Source organism: Bombina bombina, chromosome 3 (genome assembly GCF_027579735.1).
Source record: "Bombina bombina isolate aBomBom1 chromosome 3, aBomBom1.pri, whole genome shotgun sequence".
Taxonomy (NCBI): domain Eukaryota; kingdom Metazoa; phylum Chordata; class Amphibia; order Anura; family Bombinatoridae; genus Bombina; species Bombina bombina.
In genome coordinates this window covers 738,934,774-738,957,564 of record NC_069501.1, presented here as the reverse complement: position 1 = coordinate 738,957,564, position 22,791 = coordinate 738,934,774, and the positions used below count along the sequence as shown (strand labels likewise).

The following is a 22,791-nucleotide window of genomic DNA, read 5'->3' as shown; positions in this document are numbered from 1 at the left end:
TATGGAGGATTCTGATGTTGAGATTGTTCAACTTTCTGATTCAGATTCTTCGTCCTATGAAGAATGCAAATTGGCCCCGTTGACTCAGGTCACTCAGTTCTGTTCTGTAGGCTGTTCTAGAGCGTCTTGCTCATTGGGCTCGGGAATTCAAGGTACTGCTGAGCCATCCGCCTCTGTAGGCCCTGTCCTCCAAGAGGCGAGTTCCCTGTTGCTCCCTACTACTACACATGCGGGTAACCCAGGTTAGGTTTATCTCTCCTCGGAGGGTGAATTTTTTCCCCCCGGAGGTGGTAGCACATTTTCACTTTCACATACTTTTGGCGATTGCTCGTCTACAAGGTCCAGATGTTTATTTGCGATTGTGCTTGTGCCCTATTGTCCCGGGTCTCCCGGGCCATGGGAGGGCTTGTGCAGTTCCCTGCGAGTGTAACTGTTCCTTAGTGTTGTGCCTTTCGTTACAGACTGGCTCGCCTTCGTGTTCTACTTACACATTTTTGAATTGTTAGGGGAGCCTATCCTTAACGGCTATGGAACTCCTCAGTCTTCTACTTCGAATGGCTCACCTTATTAGACATGAGGGAATGACATAATCTCCTTTTAGTCTTGTTGCCGAGATCCTTCCTAGTTTTGTTGAAGAACAGGGTTTCCGTTAGGCTAGTCATGCAGGTATTTCTGTTCTTCTTAGGTGTTAACCTTCGGGTTGCCTCTCATTTAATTTCCTCTTAAGGACATGACGAGTCCACGGATCATCTTCATTACTTATGGGATATTCTCCTCCTGCCAGCAGGAGGCGGCAAAGAGCACCTACAGCAAAGCTGTTAAATAGTCCCTCCCTTCCCCTCCAACCCAGTCATTCTCTTTGCCTGCGTTAGTAATAGGAGATGGCAAAGGGAGGTGTTAGAGAAAGATTCTTCAATCAATAGTTTTTTGTTTTTTTTAAGTAGTGCCAGATCGTACTACTTTTCTCTGGGGTGTAGCCTAGACCTAATCAGTCTCTACAGTAGGGCTTTTTGGTGGCTTTAAAGCGCTTCCTCATTCTGACTGCTACCCGGGCTGAGAAGTCGCATGGAGTTTCTGCTGCCGCATGGCCTCTATTTATAAAATATTTGGTCAGGCGGTGGTAGTGCTCCCGGCAAGAGGTGTGTTCAGTTTTTTTCCTCCGGTCCTCTGATATCATCCGGTTGGTCCTGGGAGGTTGATCGCTTGTTTGGTGGCAGGTAGGCACCTCAGCAGGCTGCTGACGTGTAGATGTGTCTGGAAAAGCACTAACTTTGTATTTTTTTCTATATTATAAAAACGGCAGTAAAAACTTTTGGGTTTAAAATTTAAATGCACGGTCTGTTAATTTTTTCGATCTCAAAACTTGTTGGGGATTTACCCTTGCTGGCTATCCCTTGGTTCTGTTTTAAAGTCACAGTTGCATATATTTTTGGGGATAAAAAAAAAAAGGTTTTATTTTATGTGAGAGATGGGACCCAACCAGTCATGGATCAAGGGAAAGCAACCCAGCATGAAGGGTTTGCCCCCGATCCAGGGCAGGATCTGGTCGGGGGCAGACTGTCTTTTTTCGTTCATGCATGGGTAAGAGATGTTCAGGACCCCTGGACTATAGAGATTGTGTCCAGGGGATACAGGCTGGAGTTCAAAGCCTTTCCTTCTCGGGGAAGGTTTCTCCTTTAAAGGTTATCTGCAAACCAGATAAAAAGAGAGGCGTTCTTATGTTGTGTAAGAGACCTCTCCTCCATAGGAGTGATTGTTCCAGTTCCTACTCAGGAACAAGGAGAAGGTTTTTATTCCAGTCTGTTCGTGGTTCCCAAAAAGGAGGGAACTTTCAGGCCGATCTTAGACCTCAAGAGTCTAAACAAATTTCTCAGAATCCCATCATTCAAGATGGAGACTATTCGCGCTATTCTGCCATTGATCCAGGAGGGTCAATTCATGACGACGGTGGACTTAAAGGATGCATATCTTCATGTTCCTATCCACAAGGAACATCACAAGTTCCTAAGATTTGCATTTCTGGACAAACATTTCCAGTTTGTGGCTCTTCCTTTTGGGTTGGCCACAGCACCCAGAATTTTCACAAAGGTTCTGGGGTCTCTTTTGGCGGTCCTAAGACCACGGGGCATTGCAGTAGCGCCTTACCTGGACGATATTCTAATTCAGGTGCCGTCTTGCCATCAAGCAAAGTCTCAAACCAACATTGTCTTAGCCTTCCTGAGATCTCACTGGTAGAAGGTGAATTTAGAAAAGAGTTCTCTAGTCCCAAAGACAAGGGTTACCTTTTTGGGAACTTTAATAGATTCTGTTCAAATGAGGATTTTTCTGACAGAAGTCAGGAAATTAAAGATTATAGATACCTGTCGAGTACTCCAAACCACTCTGAATCCATCTGTGGCCCAGTGTATGGAGGTAATCGGATTGATGGTAGCGGCGATGGACATCGTCCCATTTGCTCGGTTCCATCTCGGACCTCTGCAGCTGAACATGCTCAGACAGTGGAATGGAGATTATGCAGACTTGTCTCCTCTAATAGTCATGGAGAAGGAGACAAGAGACTCTCTTCAATGGTGGTTGTCTCTGGATCATCTTTCTCAGGGAACCTGGTTTCACAGACCTTCCTGGGTAATTGTGACAACAGACGCCAGTCTTTTAGGATGGGGAGCCGTCTGGGGTTTTCTGAAGACTCGGAGTGTGGACCCGGGCGGAGTCTCTTCTTCCGATCAATATTCTGGAACTGAGAGCGATTTTCAATGCGCTTCTGGCCTGGCCTCAGTTGGCCTCGGCCCGGTTCATCGCATTTCAGTCGGAGAACATAACGACTGTTGCCTACATCAATCATCAGGGAGGAACGAGGAGTTCCTTGTCGATGCCAGAAGTATCCAAGATCATTCGGTGGGCGGAGAGCCGCTCTTGTCATCTGTCAGCGATCCACATACCAGGGGTAGACAACTGGGAGGCGGATTTTCTAAGCAGACAGACTTTCCATCCGGGCGAGTGGGAGCTTCATCCGGAAGTGTTCTCAAGTCTGATCCTCAAATGGGGGTCAACCGGAGTTGGATCTCATGGCATCTCGACAGAATGCCAAGCTTCTGAGGTACGGGTCGAGGTCCAGGGAACTGATAGATGCTCTGGCAGTTCCTTGGTCCTTCAAGCTAGCATACCTGTTTCCCCGGTTTGCACTTCTTACTCGGGTCATTGCTCGAATCAAACAGGAGAGGGCTGCGGTGATCCTCATTGCTCCTGCGTGGCCTCGCAGGACTTGGTATGCGGACCAGGTAAACATGTCGTCTCTACCACCCTGGAGACTTCCGTTGAGGAAGGATCTTCTCATTCAAGGTCCCTTCCTTCACGCAAATCTAGTTTCTCTGAAGCTGACTGCTTGGAGATTGATCGTTTTGATTTTGTCAAAACAAGTGTTTTCTGATGGGGTCATTGAGACCTTGGTTCAGGCTCGTAAGCCGGTAACTAGAAAGTTTTACCACAAGATATGGCGTAAATATCTTTGTTGGTTCGAATCTAATGGCTACTCATGGAGTAAGATTAAGATTCTGAGAATTTTAGCTTTTCTCCAAGAGGGATTGGAGAAGGGTTTGTCGACTAGTTCCTTAAAGGGTCAGATTTCGGCTTTGTCTGTGTTACTACATAAACGTCTAGCAGATGTTCAAGATATTCAATCTTTCTGTCAGGCTCTGGTCAGGATCAGACCTGTATTTAAGCCTATTGCTCTTCCATGGAGTCTTAATTTGGTTCTTAATGTTCTTCAAGGGGTTCCATTTGAACCTATGCATTCCTTGGACATTAAACTTCTATCTTGGAAAGTTTTATTTCTGGTTGCTATTTCTTCTGCTCGTAGAGTGTCTGAGCTCTCTGCGTTGCAATGCGCTTCCCCTTATCTAATTTTTCATGCAGATAAGGTTGTCTTGCGTACCAAGTTGGGTTTTCTTCCTAAGGTTGTTTCGGACCAAAACATTAACCAGGAGATCATTGTACCTTCGTTGTGTCCTCCTCCTCGGAAGGAGCGTCTTTTACACAATCTTGATGTTGTTCGTGCTTTGAAGTTTTATTTACAGGCGACAAAGGATTTTCGTCAGTCTTCTTCTTTATTTGTTGTTTTCTCAGGGAAACGAAGGGGTCAAAAAGCGACGGCTACTTCGCTTTCTTTTTGGTTGAGGAGTATCATTCGCTTTGCTTATGAAACCGCTGGGAAGCAGCCTCCTGAGAGGATTACGGCTCATTCTACTAGAGCTGTAGCTTCTTCATGGGCATTCAAGAATGAAGCTTCTGTTGAACAGATTTGTAAAGCTGCTACTTGGTCCTCTCTTCACACGTTTTCTAAATTCTACAAATTTGATACTTTTGCCTCAGCTGAGGTGGCTTTTGGGAGAAAGGTTCTTCAAGCAGTGGTGCCTTCTGTTTATGTATCCATTCTTGTCCCTCCTGTGTCCTCTAAACTTGGGTATTATATCCCATAAGCAATGAAGATGATCCGTGGACTCGTCATGTCCTTAAGAGGAAAAGAGAATTTATTCTTACCTGATAAATTTGTTTCCTCTTGGACATGACAATGTTATTTTTCTAAACTTCAGACACCTCTGCACCTTCTGGTTTTTCCTTTCTCTTCCTAACTTCGGTCGAATGACTGGGATGGAGGGGAAGGGAGGGACTATTTAACAGCTTTGCTGTAGGTGCTCTTTGCTGCCTCCTGCAAGCAGGAGGAGAATATCCCATAAGTAATGAAGATGATCTGTGGACTCGTCATGTCCAAGAGGAAACAAATTTATCAGGTAAGAATACATTTTCTTTTTATCTGGTTAGGATGAATTTTATTTTTACTTTAGTTTCCTTTGTGAACTTACTCTCGGATCGATACTCTGTTTACTTCTGCGGCAGTTTGTTCGGTACACGTTTGTCCCATCTTTGTCTGTTTTTTTTTCTTCCTCCCTCTCTGAGGGCGGATTTAGGCAGCTTTTGACAGTTATGACCCTGGTTGCAGGCTGGTCCTGCTTGGGTTCAGATCTTCTGTCTCACTGCGTATTCAGACACGTTGCGCCTGTTCTACCTTGCTGGCCAGGTTGAGGTGCTAAGTGCTCTTATTTTTATGTGTGTTACAAGTTTCAGCTATCCTTTCTTAAGCGGACTTGAGGGTCCATGCTGCTCATGGGATTGTTTCAGTCCTTAATAGCCGTCTATCTGGTGACTGGGTTAGTCGATTTTTGCTGCATCACTCTCTGCTTCCGATATCCTCGGAACCTAGAGTATTCTTTCCCACATGGTTGGAAGGTGGAGGGAATTGTCCTTCTTGGGACTTGTTCTTTTAGTGGTTCTCTTCTCTATTGAGAACTTTTTGGACTATGTCTGTTTCTCTTTGGGGATCGGGTCACCTTCTGGGGACCTGGATTTCCCTTCAGGAGTTGGTTGTTCCCTTTTAGAGACATTAGACAGTGTGGTGTGTCTGGGCTCCGTTTAGGGGTCCCTTCCAGGAGTTGGGAAAGCTCTGCATCTCCTCCTTGGGTAGAAGAGGTCCTAGTGGCCTTTCCAATCCTATGGTTCAGGTGTTGGCTTCTATTGTGGCATCTCTACCCATGTTTTCTCCTCTAATTTCGTCGCTGAGGTGATGTGGAGACTTGCTGTGCTCTGTTCGGGTAACTTGTCCTCACTGTTCCCCTTGTTCTTTTTGTGAGTTTGCGGTGTTTGGACGCCTGCTAGACTCTAGAGTCTTTTATATGGCTTTGTGAGGCTTTATCTCTTGGAGTGGGCTCCTGCAAGGGGTGGTCTCTTCCTTTTGGGTTGGGACTTGCTAGGGATTCTTGCTCTTGTTATCCGGGATAATCTGGATTTTCCCCTGTGGGTCTGTTTTCTATATTATAAACATTTGTGGGGCTCGGGCCTTCCTGTCCTGGTTCTGCCGGTTGTCAAGTGTTTCACTCTGCGTTGTCACTTGTGGATCCTGCTGTGGGGTGTTACCTGACCTTTATGATCCTAGGGCTGGTTCAGGGTGCTCCAGTTTCCAGGGTACTCGGGCTTAGCCCTTGTTCTGGCTGTTCAGTTTTAGAACTTGGCCAAGTTTCCTGAGCTGGGACTCTTTGGGGCTTGCTTGTGCTGGACGATACGGTTCCCTTGGGACAGCCAACTGATGTAACCTGATAGTGGGCTTTGCTTGCCTAACAAGCGGAATGTTTGCAGTTGTACAGCTGTAGCTCTTGCACCTTGAATGTGTGTTCGCAAGCTGTTTTTTTTAAAGGGGTTCTTTCCGTGTTCTTCAGTGGCGTAGCCTTGAGTTCTCTCGGTTTGGCCGACGGCTTCTTGTCTTATGGGCAGGTGCTTTATCGATGCTCTCTTTTTCAGCTGGCTAGTTGTCCTCCTTTCGGAGGTATGGTTCCTATTTAGGGCCTCTCCTGTGTACGGGAGGTTGGAACCGATGTTTTATCTGGTTCAGGGAATGGTCTGCTCTTTGAGTTGTTTCCATCTGGGGAGCTGCTGGCTCCGCATTGAGACTTTGGTTGAGTGGTTTTGCTAGATCTCATTGGGTTTAAATCCTGTTCGACTGTCTCTAAGGAGGAGTTTTTGGGTTGGCACCCGAGCTTTGTTGGAATGGCTGTGTCCATTCTTCCGCCCTCTTGGGAGCTGGTCTTGGGGTCTCTTTTGTTCCCCTGCTTTCAGATCAGCCGTCGCTTGGGCTGGTCCGGCTAGGTGTAGGATCTGAGATCTGTTGCTCATCCTCAGGTCTTGGGGTGCCAGTGGGCATTTTTTTTGAGGTTCTGTGCTTCTTCCCTTTTTGAAGATCTGTAAGTAGGTCTGGCGGTTTGGATTGCCTGGAGTGTTCCCTCTGTTTTGGAGGTTTGGCCGCTCTTTCCTTACGGATAGTATTTTCTTCCATGTCTTCCTACGGATGGCAGCGTGTTACTGGACTCAGATGTTTACCTTCTGGGTTTGCTACACGTATTGTTCTGTTTGCTCAGTATTTGGAGCTCTGACGGTTTGAGGACTTCGTCTTCCGCTGTCTTTTTCAGTGCTGTTGCACAATGTTTGGGAGATGTTTTTTTTTTTCTCTCCTTGCCGATGCCTGGCATTGAACCTTGTGGTTCTGCTTGGTCTGGGTGTCGTCTCACCTTGTTCTCACCTTTGGCTTACTTTTAAAAGGGGGTTTTCCTTTATGGGAACTTGTTGTACCCTTTGGGTATCCCTGTGGTTCCTCCTTGTCCTCTCCCTTTTGGGGACTTTGGCTTTTACTACTGGTGCTAGTAAAGGTTGTGTGGGGACCGACTGCTGGGCGACTGTCTCTCTTGGAGGAGTGTTGGCTCAGTGAGTCTGCTTTTGTAGTCTCTAGTTAGGCCTTTAGACTATCTGTGGGTCAGTGTCCTTGGGGTTTTATTTTTTCCCCCGGCTTAGGTCAAAGCAGAGTTAGGTTGGGTTGTGGTTTTTTGTCAGTCCTGGTGCCCTCAAAATGGGCCGCCTATTGTACCCTCCCATTTTCGCATTGTGTCCTCTATAGCTTGGGTATTGTTTTCCCAAAAGTAATCAATGCAGCTGTGGACTCTTTTTTTTCATGTATGAAGAAAAACATAAATTATACTTACCTGATAATTTTCTTTTCTTCAGATGGAAAAGAGTCCACAGCTCCCCACCTGTAATTTTATGTGGGGCGTCCTTATATTCTTCTTTCACCTTTCACCCTGATATTTCTTCTACTGTTCCTTGTTCCTCGGCAGAATGACTGGGGGATGAGGGAAGTAGGAGTAGTATTTAAGCCTTTGGCTGGGGTGTCTTTGCCTCCTCCTGGTGGCCAGGTTCTTATTTCAAAAAAGTAATGAATGCAGCTGTGTACTCTTTCACTCTGAAAAAAGAAAATTATCAGGTAAGCATGATTTAAGTTTTCTTTCTTACGACAGGGTGAGTCCACGGAATCATCAATTACTGTTGGGAATATCACTCCTGGCCAGCAGGAGGAGGCAAAGAGCACCACAGCAAAGCTGCTAAATGTCACTTCCCTTCTCACAATCCCCAGTCATTATCTTTGCCTTTGTACAAGGAGGAGGTGAATTTTTTTTTGTTTGTTTCATGAGCATATGGCGGACATGCCAGATGTGCAATCTTTTTGTCAGGGCTTGTTCAGTATCGGACCTGTGTTTTTAAATCTGTTGCTCCTCCTTGGGGCCTTAACTTTGTTAAAGTTTTGCAGCAAACTCCATTTGAACCATTGCATTCCATAGATATTGAGTTATCTTGGAAGGTTTTGTTTCTTATTGATTTCTCTTATGCTCAGAGTGTTGAAACTCTGAGCTTTGCAGTGTGATTCGCCTTATCTTTCATGCTGAAGAGGCGGTTCTTCGTAATAGGTTAGGTTCCTTCCTAAAGTGGTTTTGGTCAGAAAGTTTCTGCTTTTTCTTTTTCTGGTTGAGAAGTATAATTGGTTTTGCTTATGAGACTGCTGAGTAGCAGTCTTCTGAGAGAATTTCAACTCATTCCACTAGGGCTGTCTCTTCTTGGGTTTTCAAGAATGAAGCTTCTGTGGAATGGATTTGCAAGGCTGCAACTTGGTCTTCTCTGCATACCCAATCCAAATTTTTACAAATTTGATACTTTTGCCACGGCCGAGGTTCTTTTGGGAGAAAGGTTATTCAAGGGGTGCTGCCTTTTGTTTAGGTTACCTGTCTTGTCCCTCCCTAATCATCGGTGCCCTCTAGCTTGGGTATTGATTCCCTACAGTAATTGATGATTCCGTGGACTCACTGTGTCTTAAAGAAAACAAAATGTATGCTTACCTGCTACATTTCTTTCTTTCTAGACACGGTGAGTCCACAGCCCGCCCCTATTTTCAGACAGTTATTTTTAACTTTAACCTCAGGCACCTCTACACCTTGTGTTATTTACTTTTTTTTCCATTTTCATTTGATCGAATGACTGGGGATTGTGGGAAGGGAAGTGACATTTAGCACCTTTGTTGTGGTGCTCTTTGCTGCCTCCTGCTGGCCAGGAGTGATATTCCCAAGAGTAATTGATGATTCTGTGGACTCACCGTGTCTAGAAAAAAAGAAATTCTTCAAGTAAGCATAAATTTAGTTTTTTGTTTGATATTCTCATGCTACTTTGGTATCATTTTCTGGGTGAAGTGACTCAAGAAAGCAGCTGTTACCTGAGATAAATCTTTGTATCCCTGATCCATGACTCTTTGCATTTAGCACATTGTGTATAGTAATGTTTGTCGTGTTTTTTTTTTTTTTTTTATTATAAACTTTTTAAAAAAACAACTTGTCAGACAAGGTCTCTGTAACCTGCTGAGTGTGTGTTTCTCTACACCTATTTTAAACACCTACTTTCACCTCTATAACCGCTCCCATCATCCTTATTATCATTTATTTGTAAAGTGCTGCAAAATTCTTTAGTGCTGGGTACAGAAATAGGGGTAAACTATGACAAGGATTTGTGATAAAATACAAAAACATCAGACTAAACAAATCTAGTACATGGCTCCATCATTACAAAAGTACATTTTCATCACTAACCTACTATGTGCATCTCTGTTAATCTATTTGTCTTTTTAACCTTTCTTTTCAAAGGACCTCCCAGTGCTCCAGTAGAGGAACGATCTAGCACGCCTGATAGTATAGCATCCTCCTCTTCTGCTCATCCTCCTGGAGTTCAGCCTCAGCAGCAACCATACCCTGGAGCTCAACAGCAAGCAGGTCAGATTGAAGGTCAGGACATATTTTCATCTCACTCATATTCAGTTTTTTTTGTAAGCTATTTTATTTGAAACCCTTCATCAGTCTTTTGACCATTTATACCATGAATAGGTAACTCTTTCCATTGCACGCTCCAAACTTCCTCGCCTACCTCTACAGACAATCACTTCTACTGGCTATGTTATTTGTTATATCCAAGTTTATTCACCCCCCCCCCCCTCATATTCATCTATGTAGAAGAAGGTTGAGCTATTTAGATTTGGGAGGGGAATTCATTTTGCAGTTATGATCAACTATCATATGCTCTCAAACTCGGGTCTTTCCTGAGCCTCTAATCGGATTATGCCATTTTTGCTGCCCGTTTGGTAGCAAATTTTTTCTTTCACAATTAAAATAGAGAATTCAATTTTAAACAACTTTCCAATTTACTTTTTACTATTATTTAATTTGCTTCCTTCTCTTGTTATCCTTTGCTGAAAGGTTTATCTAGGCAAGTTCAGGAGCAGCAGAGAACCTAGGTTCTAGCTGCTGATTGGTGGCTGCATAATATATATTGATAGTCATTGGCTCACCCATGTGTTCAGTTAGAAACCATTAGTGCATTGCTGCTCCTTCAACAAATGATACCAAGAGAATGAAACAAATTAGATAATAGAAGTAAATTAGAAAGTTGTTTAACCCCTTAATGACCACAGCACTTTTCCATTTTCTGTCCGTTTGGGACCAAGGCTATTTTTACATTTCTGCGGTGTTTGTGTTTAGCTGTAATTTTCCTCTTACTCATTTACTGTACCCACACATATTATATACCGTTTTTCTCGCCATTAAATGGACTTTCTAAAGATACCATTATTTTCATCATATCTTATCATTTACTATATAAAAAAATATAAAATATGAGGAAAAAATCGAAAAAAACACATTTTTTCTAACTTTGACCCCCAAAATCTGTTACATATCTACAACCACCAAAAAACACCCATGCTAAATAGTTTCAAAATTTTATCCTGAGTTTAGAAATACCAAATGTTTACATGTTCTTTGCTTTTTTTGTAACTTATAGGGCCATAAATACAAGTAGCACTTTGCTATTTCCAAACCATTTTTTTTTCAAAATTAGTGCTAGTTACATTAGAACACTAATATCTTTCAGGAATCTCTGAATATCCATTGACATGTATATATTTTTTTTTAGTAGACAACCCAAAGTATTGATCTAGGCCCATTTTGGTATATTTCATGCCACCATTTTACCGCCAAATGCGATCAAATACAAAAAATCGTTCACTTTTTTACAAATTTTTTACAAACTTTTGGTTTCTCACTGAAATTATTTGCAAACCGCTTGTGCAATTATGGCATAAATGGTTGTAAATTCTTCTCTGGGATCCCCTTTGTTCAGAAATAGCAGACATATATGGCTTTAGCATTGCTTTTTGGTAATTAGAAGGCCGCTAAATGCCACTGCGCACCACACGTGTATTATGCCCAGCAATGAAGGGGTTAATTAGGGAGCATGTAGGGAGCATTTTGGGGTAATTTTAGCTTTAGTGTAGTGTAGTAGACAACCCCAACTATTGATCTAGGCCCATTTTGGTATATTTCATGCCACCATTTCACCGCCAAATGCAATCAAATAAAAAAAAAACGTTAACTTTTTCACAATTTTAGGTTTCTCACTGAAATCATTTACAAACAGCTTATGCAATTATGGCACAAATGGTTGTAAATGTTTCTCTGGGATCCCCTTTGTTCAGAAATAGCAGACATATATGGCTTTGGCGATGCTTTTTGGTAATTAGAAGGCCGCTAAATGCTGCTGCGCATCACGCGTGTATTATGTCTAGCAGTGAAGGGGTTAATTATGTAGCTTGTAGGGAACTTGCAGGGTTAATTTTAGCTTTAGAGTAGAGCTCAGCCTCCCACCTGAAACATCAGACCCCCTGATGCCTCCCAAATAGCTTTCTTCCCTCCCCCACCCCACAATTGTCCCCGCCATCTTAAGTACTGGCAGAAACTCTGCCAGTACTAAAATAAAAGGTATATTTGGGCTTTTTTGAGGGTTTTTTTTTTTAAGCATATTTACATATGCTGCTGTGTAGGATCCCCCCTTAGCCCCCAACCTCACAGATCCCCCACCAAACAGCTCTCTAACCCTCCCCCTCTGCCTTAATGGGCGCCATCTTGTTTAGAACAAAAATGTGCTTTTTTTTTTAAGAAAAATCCCTTTTTCTGTAGTGTAGCTCCCCCCACACCCAAGAACAACCCCCCACCCCTCCAAGATCCCTTTTACTGAAGTTTATTTGTTTTTTAATTTGTCCCTTTTCCCCCACAGTTACAATCTAATTTTCTGTAGTATAGCGGTTCCCACCCGCTCCCGCCCCGTGCACGCGCCCGCCCGCCACCCTCTGTGCACGCGCGCGCGCCCGTGCGCGCCCCCGTCAGCTCCGGCCCCGATCCCGCCCCCCTCCACCTTATACGGCCCATCGATGGCCGCCCACCCGCCTCCCAAGTCAGCTCCCACCCACCAACGTTACCGGCCACCGATGTCCGGTGCAGAGAGGGCCACAGAGTGGCTCTCTCTTCATCGGATGGCCATGCAGGGTTATTGCAGGATGCCTCCATATCGAGGCATCACTGCAATAACCGGAAAGCAGCTGGAAGCGAGCAGGATCGCTTCCAGATGCTTTCCACACTGAGGACGTGCAGGGTACGTTCTCAGGCATTAACTGCCTTTTTTCTGAGGACGTACCCTGCACGTCCTCAGTCGTTAAGGGGTTAAAATTTAATAGGTTGGTCTGTTCCGTAAAAGGTAACATAAAGGTGCGATTATTTGGCAACATGGGCTTATTTGTTATGAATGTCTCATTATAATTGCTTGGAAATCGTAACACTTTTGGGGTTATGACATTAATTTTGTAAATACATCGTTACAGACTCCTGGAAGTGGGTGTGTTCATTTAGACGTATTACAAGCAGTCTTTGCACACTAACCAATCCGGTTTCTCATTACATTATAATTGAATGTGCATTACAACTACTTCATACCATAGGCTATTAGTGGGGGGGGGTGGAACCAGACGCTTGTGATTGGCACTAGCGTGTGAGCATAAGGTTTAAAAAGAGGCTGCAGCAGACACTCGGCTTGTCATTTCTTATCAGATACACATTGAGAAAGGCCTGTATCACGGCCGAAACGCGCTTGTGTGAGGTTCAATATAATACATCTATTTTTTCTCACCATTAATGACTGCGGATACAATAGCAACCAGTGTTACCCCTGTCACCTGAAGCCGAAGTATCCTGTTATCGGCCAGGAATACAGGGGGGTATCGCTTGGTGGAATTGTGCAGTTTTTAAGGTGTTGTGTAATTGTTTTTGTGTGATTGGTTTTTTTGATATATATTTTTGATAATGGTGTGTGAGCTAGTGGTTTTTATCACTATTATTTAACTCTATTTATTTTAATAGTAATAATAAAGCTTATAAAATTTAAAATACCTTCATTATAAATTTAACTATAGCTGTTTGGATACAGCATATTCCAACTATAGGAGTTAGAGTGCTAGTACTCCACTCTTAGTCTCTCATCTTCCCCCATCCTGTTTTGCTATAAAGGGGCAGCACCGAGGTTTCACCCATACCTCTAATATATCCTATATCAACCTTTGACACTGTGCCATTATTTGCCTAATTTGTTCAATCAATACTTAAAGGGACATGAAAAACATGCACGCTTCTAAACTCTTATCAGCATACCAAGTTTTAGTTTTCAACAAAGAATTCAAAACGGAAAAAAGCAAATTTGATAATAGAAGTACTTTGGACAGTTGTTTAAAAATGCATGCCCTGTCTTAATCATGTAAGTTTCATTTTGATGTTACTATCCCTTTTAACATACATAGATAGCTTCAGTCAGCATACATCAAAATCACTGCACAGATTGGCTACTAAAACTATACATAGTTTAGGGTGGGGAGGAGTAAGAGGGAACATTTTAACAAAAGGGCATTATTGCTTTTGCACCCATGCATTAAAGATTGTTTTACTTCCATGTAAATAATGCAATATAATACATCTGTAATATAATTACTCAGTGTTAATAGTTAAATATATTGGTCTTTTTTGTTAGCTGTTCTTGGAAATATATCCAAATATTGTTTTACATTTCTTTTGCATCTAGGTCAGATTTATCAACAGTACCCACAGCAGCCTGGCTATCCTACACACCAAGGGCAATCGCAATCCCATGCTCAGCCCACGCAACAGTATGTGCAGTACCCTGGTAAGAACATTTATTACCCAACTCTTATCGCAGATACTACAAAAGTTTCTCTCAATAGTTAAACATTTTATATGCATGTGTTTCTGAAAACATGCAGCTCAATATACAACAGTTTTACAGCATTTCAGTGATAACGGTAAGAGCATGAGATTAGGTACATGCAGTATGTTTACTTTTTAATTTCAAAACTGTCTTCGTAAGTACATTTGAGGGTGAGATCTTAGATTCTGACAGTGTAATTCCTTCCTCTGCTGCTGATGTTGTATCCTTCAAGTTTAAGCTAGAGCACCTCAGTTTACTACTCTAGGAGGTTTTGGCTACTCTGGACAACTCTGACACTAGTGTTGTCAACCCTAATAAGTCCAGTAAACTTAACAAGTATTATGATGTGCCTTCCATGCTGGAATGTTTTCCTGTACCAGATCGGGCTACAGATTCTATTGTTAAAGAATGAGAGAAGCCGGAATGGTCCCCAAGGCTGTACCCTTTTTCTCCTTCTATTTTTAAGACGATGTTTCCCATTGATGACTCTATTAAGGAGTCTTGGCAAATGGTCCCCAAGGTGGAAGGGGCAATTTCCACTGTAGCTAAGAGAACTAAAATTCCCATAGAGGATAGCTGTTCTTTTAAGGACCCTATGGATAACTGGTTTGCCATTCTGGCTCGCTGAGCCTTGTTATTGAAATCTTGGTTGGCAGATGTGTCGTCTAAGCCTTTGGCTATTCCTTACAAGAGTAAGACCCTGTTTAGCCCAGCTTTGGCTGTGATTATTTCTGATATTACAAGAGGAAAGGACATTTCTTTCATGTAATTAGCAAGAGTCCATGAGCTAGTGACGTATGGGATATACATTCCTACCAGGAGGGGCAAAGTTTCCCAAACCTCAAAATGCCTATAAATACACCCCTCACCACACCCACAATTCAGTTTTACAAACTTTGCCTCCGATGGAGGTGGTGAAGTAAGTTTGTGCTAGATTCTACGTTGATATGCGCTCCGCAGCAAGTTGGAGCCCGGTTTTCCTCTCAGCGTGCAGTGAATGTCAGAGGGATGTGAGGAGAGTATTGCCTATTTGAATGCAGTGATCTCCTTCTAAGGGGTCTATTTCATAGGTTCTCTGTTTTCTTTCATGTAATTAGCAAGAGTCCATGAGCTAGTGACGTATGGGATATACATTCCTACCAGGAGGGGCAAAGTTTCCCAAACCTTAAAATGCCTATAAATACACCCCTCACCACACCCACAATTCAGTTTTACAAACTTTGCCTCCGATGGAGGTGGTGAAGTAAGTTTGTGCTAGATTCTACGTTGATATGCGCTCCGCAGCAAGTTGGAGCCCGGTTTTCCTCTCAGCGTGCAGTGAATGTCAGAGGGATGTGAGGAGAGTATTGCCTATTTGAATGCAGTGATCTCCTTCTACGGGGTCTATTTCATAGGTTCTCTGTTATCGGTCGTAGAGATTCATCTCTTACCTCCCTTTTCAGATCGACGATATACTCTTATATATACCATTACCTCTGCTGATTCTCGTTTCAGTACTGGTTTGGCTATCTGCTATATGTAGATGAGTGTCCTGGGGTAAGTAAATCTTATTTTCTGTGACACTCTAAGCTATGGTTGGGCACTTTATTTATAAAGTTCTAAATATATGTATTCAAACATTTATTTGCCTTGACTCAGAATGTTCAACTTTCCTTATTTTTCAGACAGTCAGTTTCATATTTGGGATAAATGCATTTGTTTCAATCATTTTTTCTTACCTTAAAAAATTTGACTTTTTCCCTGTGGGCTGTTAGGCTCGCGGGGGCAGAAAATGCTTCATTTTATTGCGTCATTCTTGGCGCGGACTTTTTTGGCGCAAAAAAAATTTTTTTTCTGTTTCCGGCGTCATACGTGTCGCCGGAAGTTGCGTCATTTTTTGACGTTTTTTTTGCGTCAAAAATGTCGGCGTTCCGGATGTGGCGTCATTTTTGGCGCCAAAAGCATTTAGGCGCCAAATAATGTGGGCGTTTTTTTTTTTTTTTGGCGCTAAAAAATATGGGCGTCATTTTTGTCTCCACATTATTTAAGTCTCATTATTTATTGCTTCTGGTTGCTAGAAGCTTGTTCACTGGCATTTTTTCCCATTCCTGAAACTGTCATTTAAGGAATTTGATCAATTTTGCTTTATATGTTGTTTTTTTCTTTTACATATTGCAAGATGTTCCACGTTGCAACTGAGTCAGAAGATACTACAGGAAAATTACTGCACAGTGCTGGAGCTACCAAGCTAAGTGTATCTGCTATAAACTTTTGGTATCTGTTTCTCCAGCTGTTATTTGTATTGCATGTCATGTCAAAACTTATTAATGCAGATAAAATTTCCTTTAGTACTGTTACATTACCTGTTGCTGTTCCGTCAACATCTAATTTTCAGAGTGTTCCTGATAACATAAGAGATTTTATTTTTTAAATCCATTAAGAAGGCTATGTCTGTTATTTCTCCTTCTAGTATACATAAAAGTCTTTTAAAACTTCTCTTTTTTCAGATGAATTTTTAAAATGAACATCATCATTCTGATACTGATAATGGTTCTTCTGGTTCAGAGGTTTCTGTCTCAGAGGTTGATGCTGATAAATCTTTGTATTTGTTCAAGATGGAATTTATTCGTTCTTTACTTAAAGAAGTGTTATTTGCATTAGAAATAGAGGATTCTGGTCCTCTTGATACTAAATGTAAACGTTTAAATAAGGTTTTTAAATCTCCTGTAGTTATTCCAGAAGTGTTTTATCTCCCTGATGCTTTTTCTGAAGTAATTTCCAGGGAATGGAATAATTTGGGTAATTTATTTACTCCTTCTAGACGTTTAAGCAAATTATATCCTGTGCCATCTGACAGATTAGAGTTTTTTGGGACAAAAATCCCTAAGGTTATGGGGCTGTCTCTACTCCTGCTAATGTACTACTATTCCTACGGCAGATAGTACTTAATTTAAGGATCCTTTAGATAGGAAAATTGAATCCTTTCTAAGAAAAGCTTCCTTATGTTCAGGTATTCTTCTTAGACCTGCTATATTTTTAGCGGATGTTGCTGCAGCTTCAACTTTTTGGTTAGAAGCTTTAGCGCAACAAGTAACAGATCATAATTTTATAGCATTATTATTATTCTATAACATGCTAATAATTTTATTGGTGATACCATCTTTTGATATCATTAGAGTTGATGTCAGGTATATGTCTCTAGCTATTTTAGCTAGAAAAGCTTTATGGATTAAACTTGGAATGCTGACATGTCTTCTAAGTCAACTTTGCTTTCCCTTTCTTTCCAGGGTAAATAATCATTTTCGTTCCTTTCCTCACAACAAGGAACAAAAGCCTGATCCTTCATCCTCAGGAGCGGTATCAGTTTGGAAACTATTTCCAGTTTGGAATATATCCAAGCCTTATAGAAACCTATAGCCAGCTCCTAAGTACCTATGAAGGTGCGGCCCTTATTCCAGCTCAGCTGGTATGGGGCAGATTACGTTTTCTTCAAAGAAATTTGGATCAATTCCGTTCTTAATCTCTGGTTTCAGAAACATTGTTTCAGAAAGGTACAAAATTGGCTTCAAGTTAAGGCCTCCTGCTAAGAGATTCTTTTCTTTCCCGTGTCCCAGTTAACACAGCAAAGGCTCAGCATTTCTGAAATGTGTTTCAGATCTAGAGTTGGCTGGAGTATTTATGCCAGTTCCAGTTCTGGAACAGGGGCTGGGGTTTTATTTTATCTCTTCATTGTACCAAAGAAGGTCAATTCCTTCAGACCAGTTCCGGATCTATCATTATTGAATCGTTATGTTAGGATACCAACATTCAAGATGGTTACTGTAGGACTATCCTGCTTTTTTGTTTAGCAAGGGCATTATATGTCTACAATAGATTTACAGGATGTGTATCTGCATATTCCGATTCATCCAGATCACTTTTAGTGTCTGAGATTCTCTTTTTAGACAAGCATTACCAGTTTTGTGGCTCTACCGTTTGGCCTAGCCTCAGTTCCAAGAATTTTTTTCAAAGGTTCTCGGTGCCCTTCTTTCTGTAATCAGAGAATAGGGTTTTTGGTATTTCCTTATTTGGACGATATCTTGGTACTTGCTCAGTCTTCTAATTTTCGAAGAATCTCATACGAATCGACTTGTGTTGTTTCTTCAAGTTCATGGTTGGAGGATCAATTTACCAATCAGTTCATTGATTCCTCAGACAAGGGTAACCTTTTTAGGTTTCTAGATAAATTCAGTGTCTATGACTCTGTCCTTGTCAGACAGGAGAAGTTTAACATTGATATCAGCTTGTCAAAACCTTCAGTCACAATCATTCCCTTTGGTAGCCTTATGCATGGAAATGTTGGGTCTTAGGACTGCCGCATCAGATGCGATCTCCTTTGCTCATTTTCACATGCGACCTCTTCAGCTCTGTATGCTGAACCAATGGTGCAGGGATTACTCAAAGATATCTCAATTAATATCTTTAAACCGATTTTACGAAACTCTCTGACATGGTGGACAGATCACCATCGTTTAGTTCAGGGGGCTTCTTTGTTCTTCCGACCTGGACTATAATCTCAACAGATGCAAGTCTTACAGGTTGGGGAGCTGTGTGGGGGTATCTGACGGCACAAGGGGTTTGGGAATCTCAGGAGGTGAGATTTCCGATCAATATTTTGGAACTCCGTGCAATTTTCAGAGCTCTTCAGTCTTGGCCTCTTCTGAAGAGAGAGTTGTTCATTTGTTTTCAGATAGACAATGTCACTGTGGCATACATCAATCATCAAGGAGGGTCTCACAGTCCTCTGGCTATGAAAGAAGTATCTCGAATTTTGGTTTGGGCGGAATCCAGCTCCTGTCTAATCTCTGCGGTTCATATCCCAGGTATGGACAATTGGAAAGCGGATTATCTCAGTCGCCAAACGTTGCATCCGGGCGAATGGTCTCTTCACCCAGAGGTATTTCTTCAGATTGTTCAAATGTGGGAACTTCCAGAAATAGATCTGATGGCTTCTCATCTAAACAAGAAACTTCCCAGGTATCTGTCCAGATCCCGGGATCCTCAGGCGGAGGCAGTGGATGCATTATCACTTCCTTGGAAGTATCATCCTGCCTATATCTTTCCGCCTCTAGTTCTTCTTCCAAGAGTAATCTCCAAGATTCTGAAGGAATGCTCGTTTGTTCTGCTGGTAGCTCCGGCATGGCCTCACAGGTTTTGGTATGCGGATCTTGTCCGGATGGCCTCTTGCCAACCGTGGACTCTTCCGTTAAGACCAGACCTTTTGTCTCAAGGTCCTTTTTTCCATCAGGATCTGAAATCCTTAAATTTAAAGGTATGGAGATTGAACGCTTGATTCTTGGTCAAAGAGGTTTCTCTGACTCTGTGATTAATACTATGTTACAGGCTCGTAAATCTGTATCCAGAGAGATATATTATAGAGTCTGGAAGACTTATATTTCTTGGTGTCTTTTTCATCATTTTTCTTGGCATTCTTTTAGAATACCGAGAATATTACAGTTTCTTCAGGATGGTTTAGATAAGGGTTTGTCCGCAAGTTCCTTGAAAGGTCAAATCTCTGCTCTTTCTGTTCTTTTTCACAGAAAGATTGCTATTCTTCCTGATATTCATTGTTTTGTACAAGCTTTGGTTCGTATGAAGCCTGTCATTCAGTCAATTTCTCCTCCTTGGAGTTTGAATTTGGTTCTGGGGGCTCTTCAAGCTCCTCCATTTGAACCTATGCATTCATTGGATATTAAATTACTTTCTTGGAAAGTTTTGTTCCTTTTGGCCATCTCTTCTGCCAGAAGAGTTTCTGAATTATCTGCTCTTTCTTGTGAGTCTCCTTTTCTGATTTTTCATCAGGATAAGGCGGTGTTGCGAACTTCTTTTGAATTTTTACCTAAATTGTGAATTCCAACAACATTAGTAGAGACATTGTGGTTCCTTCATTATGTCCTAATCCTAAGAATTCTAAGGAGAAATCGTTGCATTCTTTGGATGTTATTAGAGCTTTGAAATATTATGTTGAAGCTACTAAGTCTTTCCGAAAGACTTCTAGTTTATTTGTTATCTTTTCCGGTTTTAGAAAGGCCAGAAAACTTCTGCCATTTCTTTGGCATCTTGGTTGAAATCTTTAATTCATCTTGCCTATGTTGAGTCGGGTAAGACTCCGCCTCATAGGATTACAGCTCATTCTACTAGGTCAGTTTCTACTTCCTGGGCGTTTAGGAATGAAGCTTCGGTTGATCAGATTTGCAAAGCGGCAACTTGGTCCTCTTTGCATACTTTTACCAAATTCTACCATTTTGTTGTATTTTCTTCTTCTGAAGCAGTTTTTGGTAGAAAAGTACTTCAGGCAGCGGTTTCAGTTTGAATCTTCTGCTTATGTTTTTCATTAAACTTTATTTTGGGTGTGGATTATTTTCAGCAGGAATTGGCTGTCTTTATTTTATCCCTCCCTCTCTAGTGACTCTTGTGTGGAAAGATCCACATCTTGGGTAGTCATTATCCCATACGTCACTAGCTCATGGACTCTTGCTAATTACATGAAAGAAAACATAATTTATGTAAGAACTTACCTGATAAATTCATTTCTTTCATATTAGCAAGAGTCCATGAGGCCCGCCCTTTTTTGTGGTGGTTATGATTTTTTTGTATAAAGCACAATTATTCCAATTCCTTATTTTATATGCTTTCGCACTTTTTTCTTATCACCCCACTTCTTGGCTATTCGTTAAACTGAATTGTGGGTGTGGTGAGGGGTGTATTTATAGGCATTTTAAGGTTTGGGAAACTTTGCCCCTCCTGGTAGGAATGTATATCCCATACGTCACTAGCTCATGGACTCTTGCTAATATGAAAGAAATGAATTTATCAGGTAAGTTCTTACATAAATTATGTTATCGGTCGTAGAGATTCATCTCTTACCTCCCTTTTCAGATCGACGATATACTCTTATATATACCATTACCTCTGCTGATTCTCGTTTCAGTACTGGTTTGGCTATCTGCTATATGTAGATGAGTGTCCTGGGGTAAGTAAGTCTTATTTTCTGTGACACTCCTAGCTATGGTTGGGCACTTTGTTTATAAAGTTCTAAATATATGTATTCAAACATTTATTTGCCTTGACTCAGAATGTTCAACTTTCCTTATTTTCAGACAGTCAGTTTCATATTTGGGATAATGCATTTTAATTTAACATTTTTCTTACCTTAAAATTTGACTTTTTCCCTGTGGGCTGTTAGGTTCGCGGGGGCTGAAAATGCTTCATTTTATTGCGTCATTCTTGGCGCGGACTTTTTTGGCGCAAAAATTCTATTTCCGTTTCCGGCGTCATACGTGTCGCCGGAAGTTGCGTCATTTTTTGACGTTATTTTGCGCCAAAAATGTCGGCGTTCCGGATGTGGCGTCATTTTTGGCGCCAAAAAGCATTTAGGCGCCAAATAATGTGGGCGTCTTATTTGGCGCGAAAAAATATGGGCGTCACTTTTGTCTCCACATTATTTAAGTCTCATTTTTTTATTGCTTCTGGTTGCTAGAAGCTTGTTCTTTGGCATTTTTTCCCATTCCTGAAACTGTCATTTAAGGAATTTGATCAATTTTGCTTTATATATGTTGTTTTTTCTATTACATATTGCAAGATGTCTCACGTTGCATCTGAGTCAGAAGATACTACAGGAAAATCGCTGTCAAGTGCTGAATCTACCAAAGCTAAGTGTATCTGCTGTAAACTTTTGGTAGCTATTCCTCCAGCTGTTGTTTGTATTGATTGTCATGACAAACTTGTTAAAGCAGATAATATTTCCTTTAGTAAAGTACCATTGCCTGTTGCAGTTCCTTCAACATCTAAGGTGCAGAATGTTCCTGATAATATAAGAGATTTTGTTTCTGAATCCATAAAGAAGGCTATGTCTGTTATTTCTCCTTCTAGTAAACATAAAAAATCTTTTAAAACTTCTCTCCCTACAGATGAATTTTTAACTGAACATCATCATTCTGATTCTGATGATTCCTCTGGTTCAGAGGATTCTGTCTCAGAGGTTGATGCTGATAAATCTTCATATTTATTTAAAATGGAATTTATTCGTTCTTTACTTAAAGAAGTACTAATTGCTTTAGAAATAGAGGATTCTGGTCCTCTTGATACTAATTCTAAACGTTTAGATAAGGTATTTAAAGCTCCTGTGGTTATTCCAGAAGTTTTTCCTGTTCCTAATGCTATTTCTGCAGTAATTTCCAAAGAATGGGATAATTTGGGTAATTCATTTACTCCTTCTAAACGTTTTAAGCAATTATATCCTGTGCCGTCTGACAGATTAGAATTTTGGGACAAGATCCCTAAAGTTGATGGGGCTATTTCTACCCTTGCTAAACGTACTACTATTCCTACGTCAGATGGTACTTCGTTTAAGGATCCTCTAGATAGGAAAATTGAGTCCTTTCTAAGAAAAGCTTATCTGTGTTCAGGTAATCTTCTTAGACCTGCTATATCTTTGGCTGATGTTGCTGCAGCTTCAACTTTTTGGTTGGAAACTTTAGCGCAACAAGTAACACATCGTGATTCTCATGATATTATTATTCTTCTTCAGCATGCTAATAATTTTATCTGTGATGCCATTTTTGATATTATCAGAGTTGATGTCAGGTTTATGTCTCTAGCTATTTTAGCTAGAAGAGCTTTATGGCTTAAAACTTGGAATGCTGATATGGCTTCTAAATCAACTTTACTTTCCATTTCTTTCCAGGGTAACAAATTATTTGGTTCTCAGTTGGATTCCATTATTTCAACTGTTACTGGTGGGAAAGGAACTTTTTTACC

At 41.3% G+C, this 22,791-nt stretch overlaps 1 protein-coding gene across 8 annotated transcripts in view; it reads left to right on the top strand.

The window, feature by feature from the left end:
• TFG (trafficking from ER to golgi regulator) overlaps nt 1-22,791 on the top strand; it is a 225,526-nt gene that overhangs the window by 170,872 nt on the left and 31,863 nt on the right. For 7 of the 8 annotated variants that reach the window (XM_053707575.1, XM_053707572.1, XM_053707570.1 and 4 more), the window contains 2 exons: nt 9,561-9,698; nt 13,870-13,971. In XM_053707575.1, coding sequence (XP_053563550.1) covers nt 9,561-9,698; nt 13,870-13,971 — 240 coding nt within the window. The remainder of the gene's footprint in view (nt 1-9,560; nt 9,699-13,869; nt 13,972-22,791) is intronic. The other variant, XM_053707574.1, reaches the window with a different exon arrangement.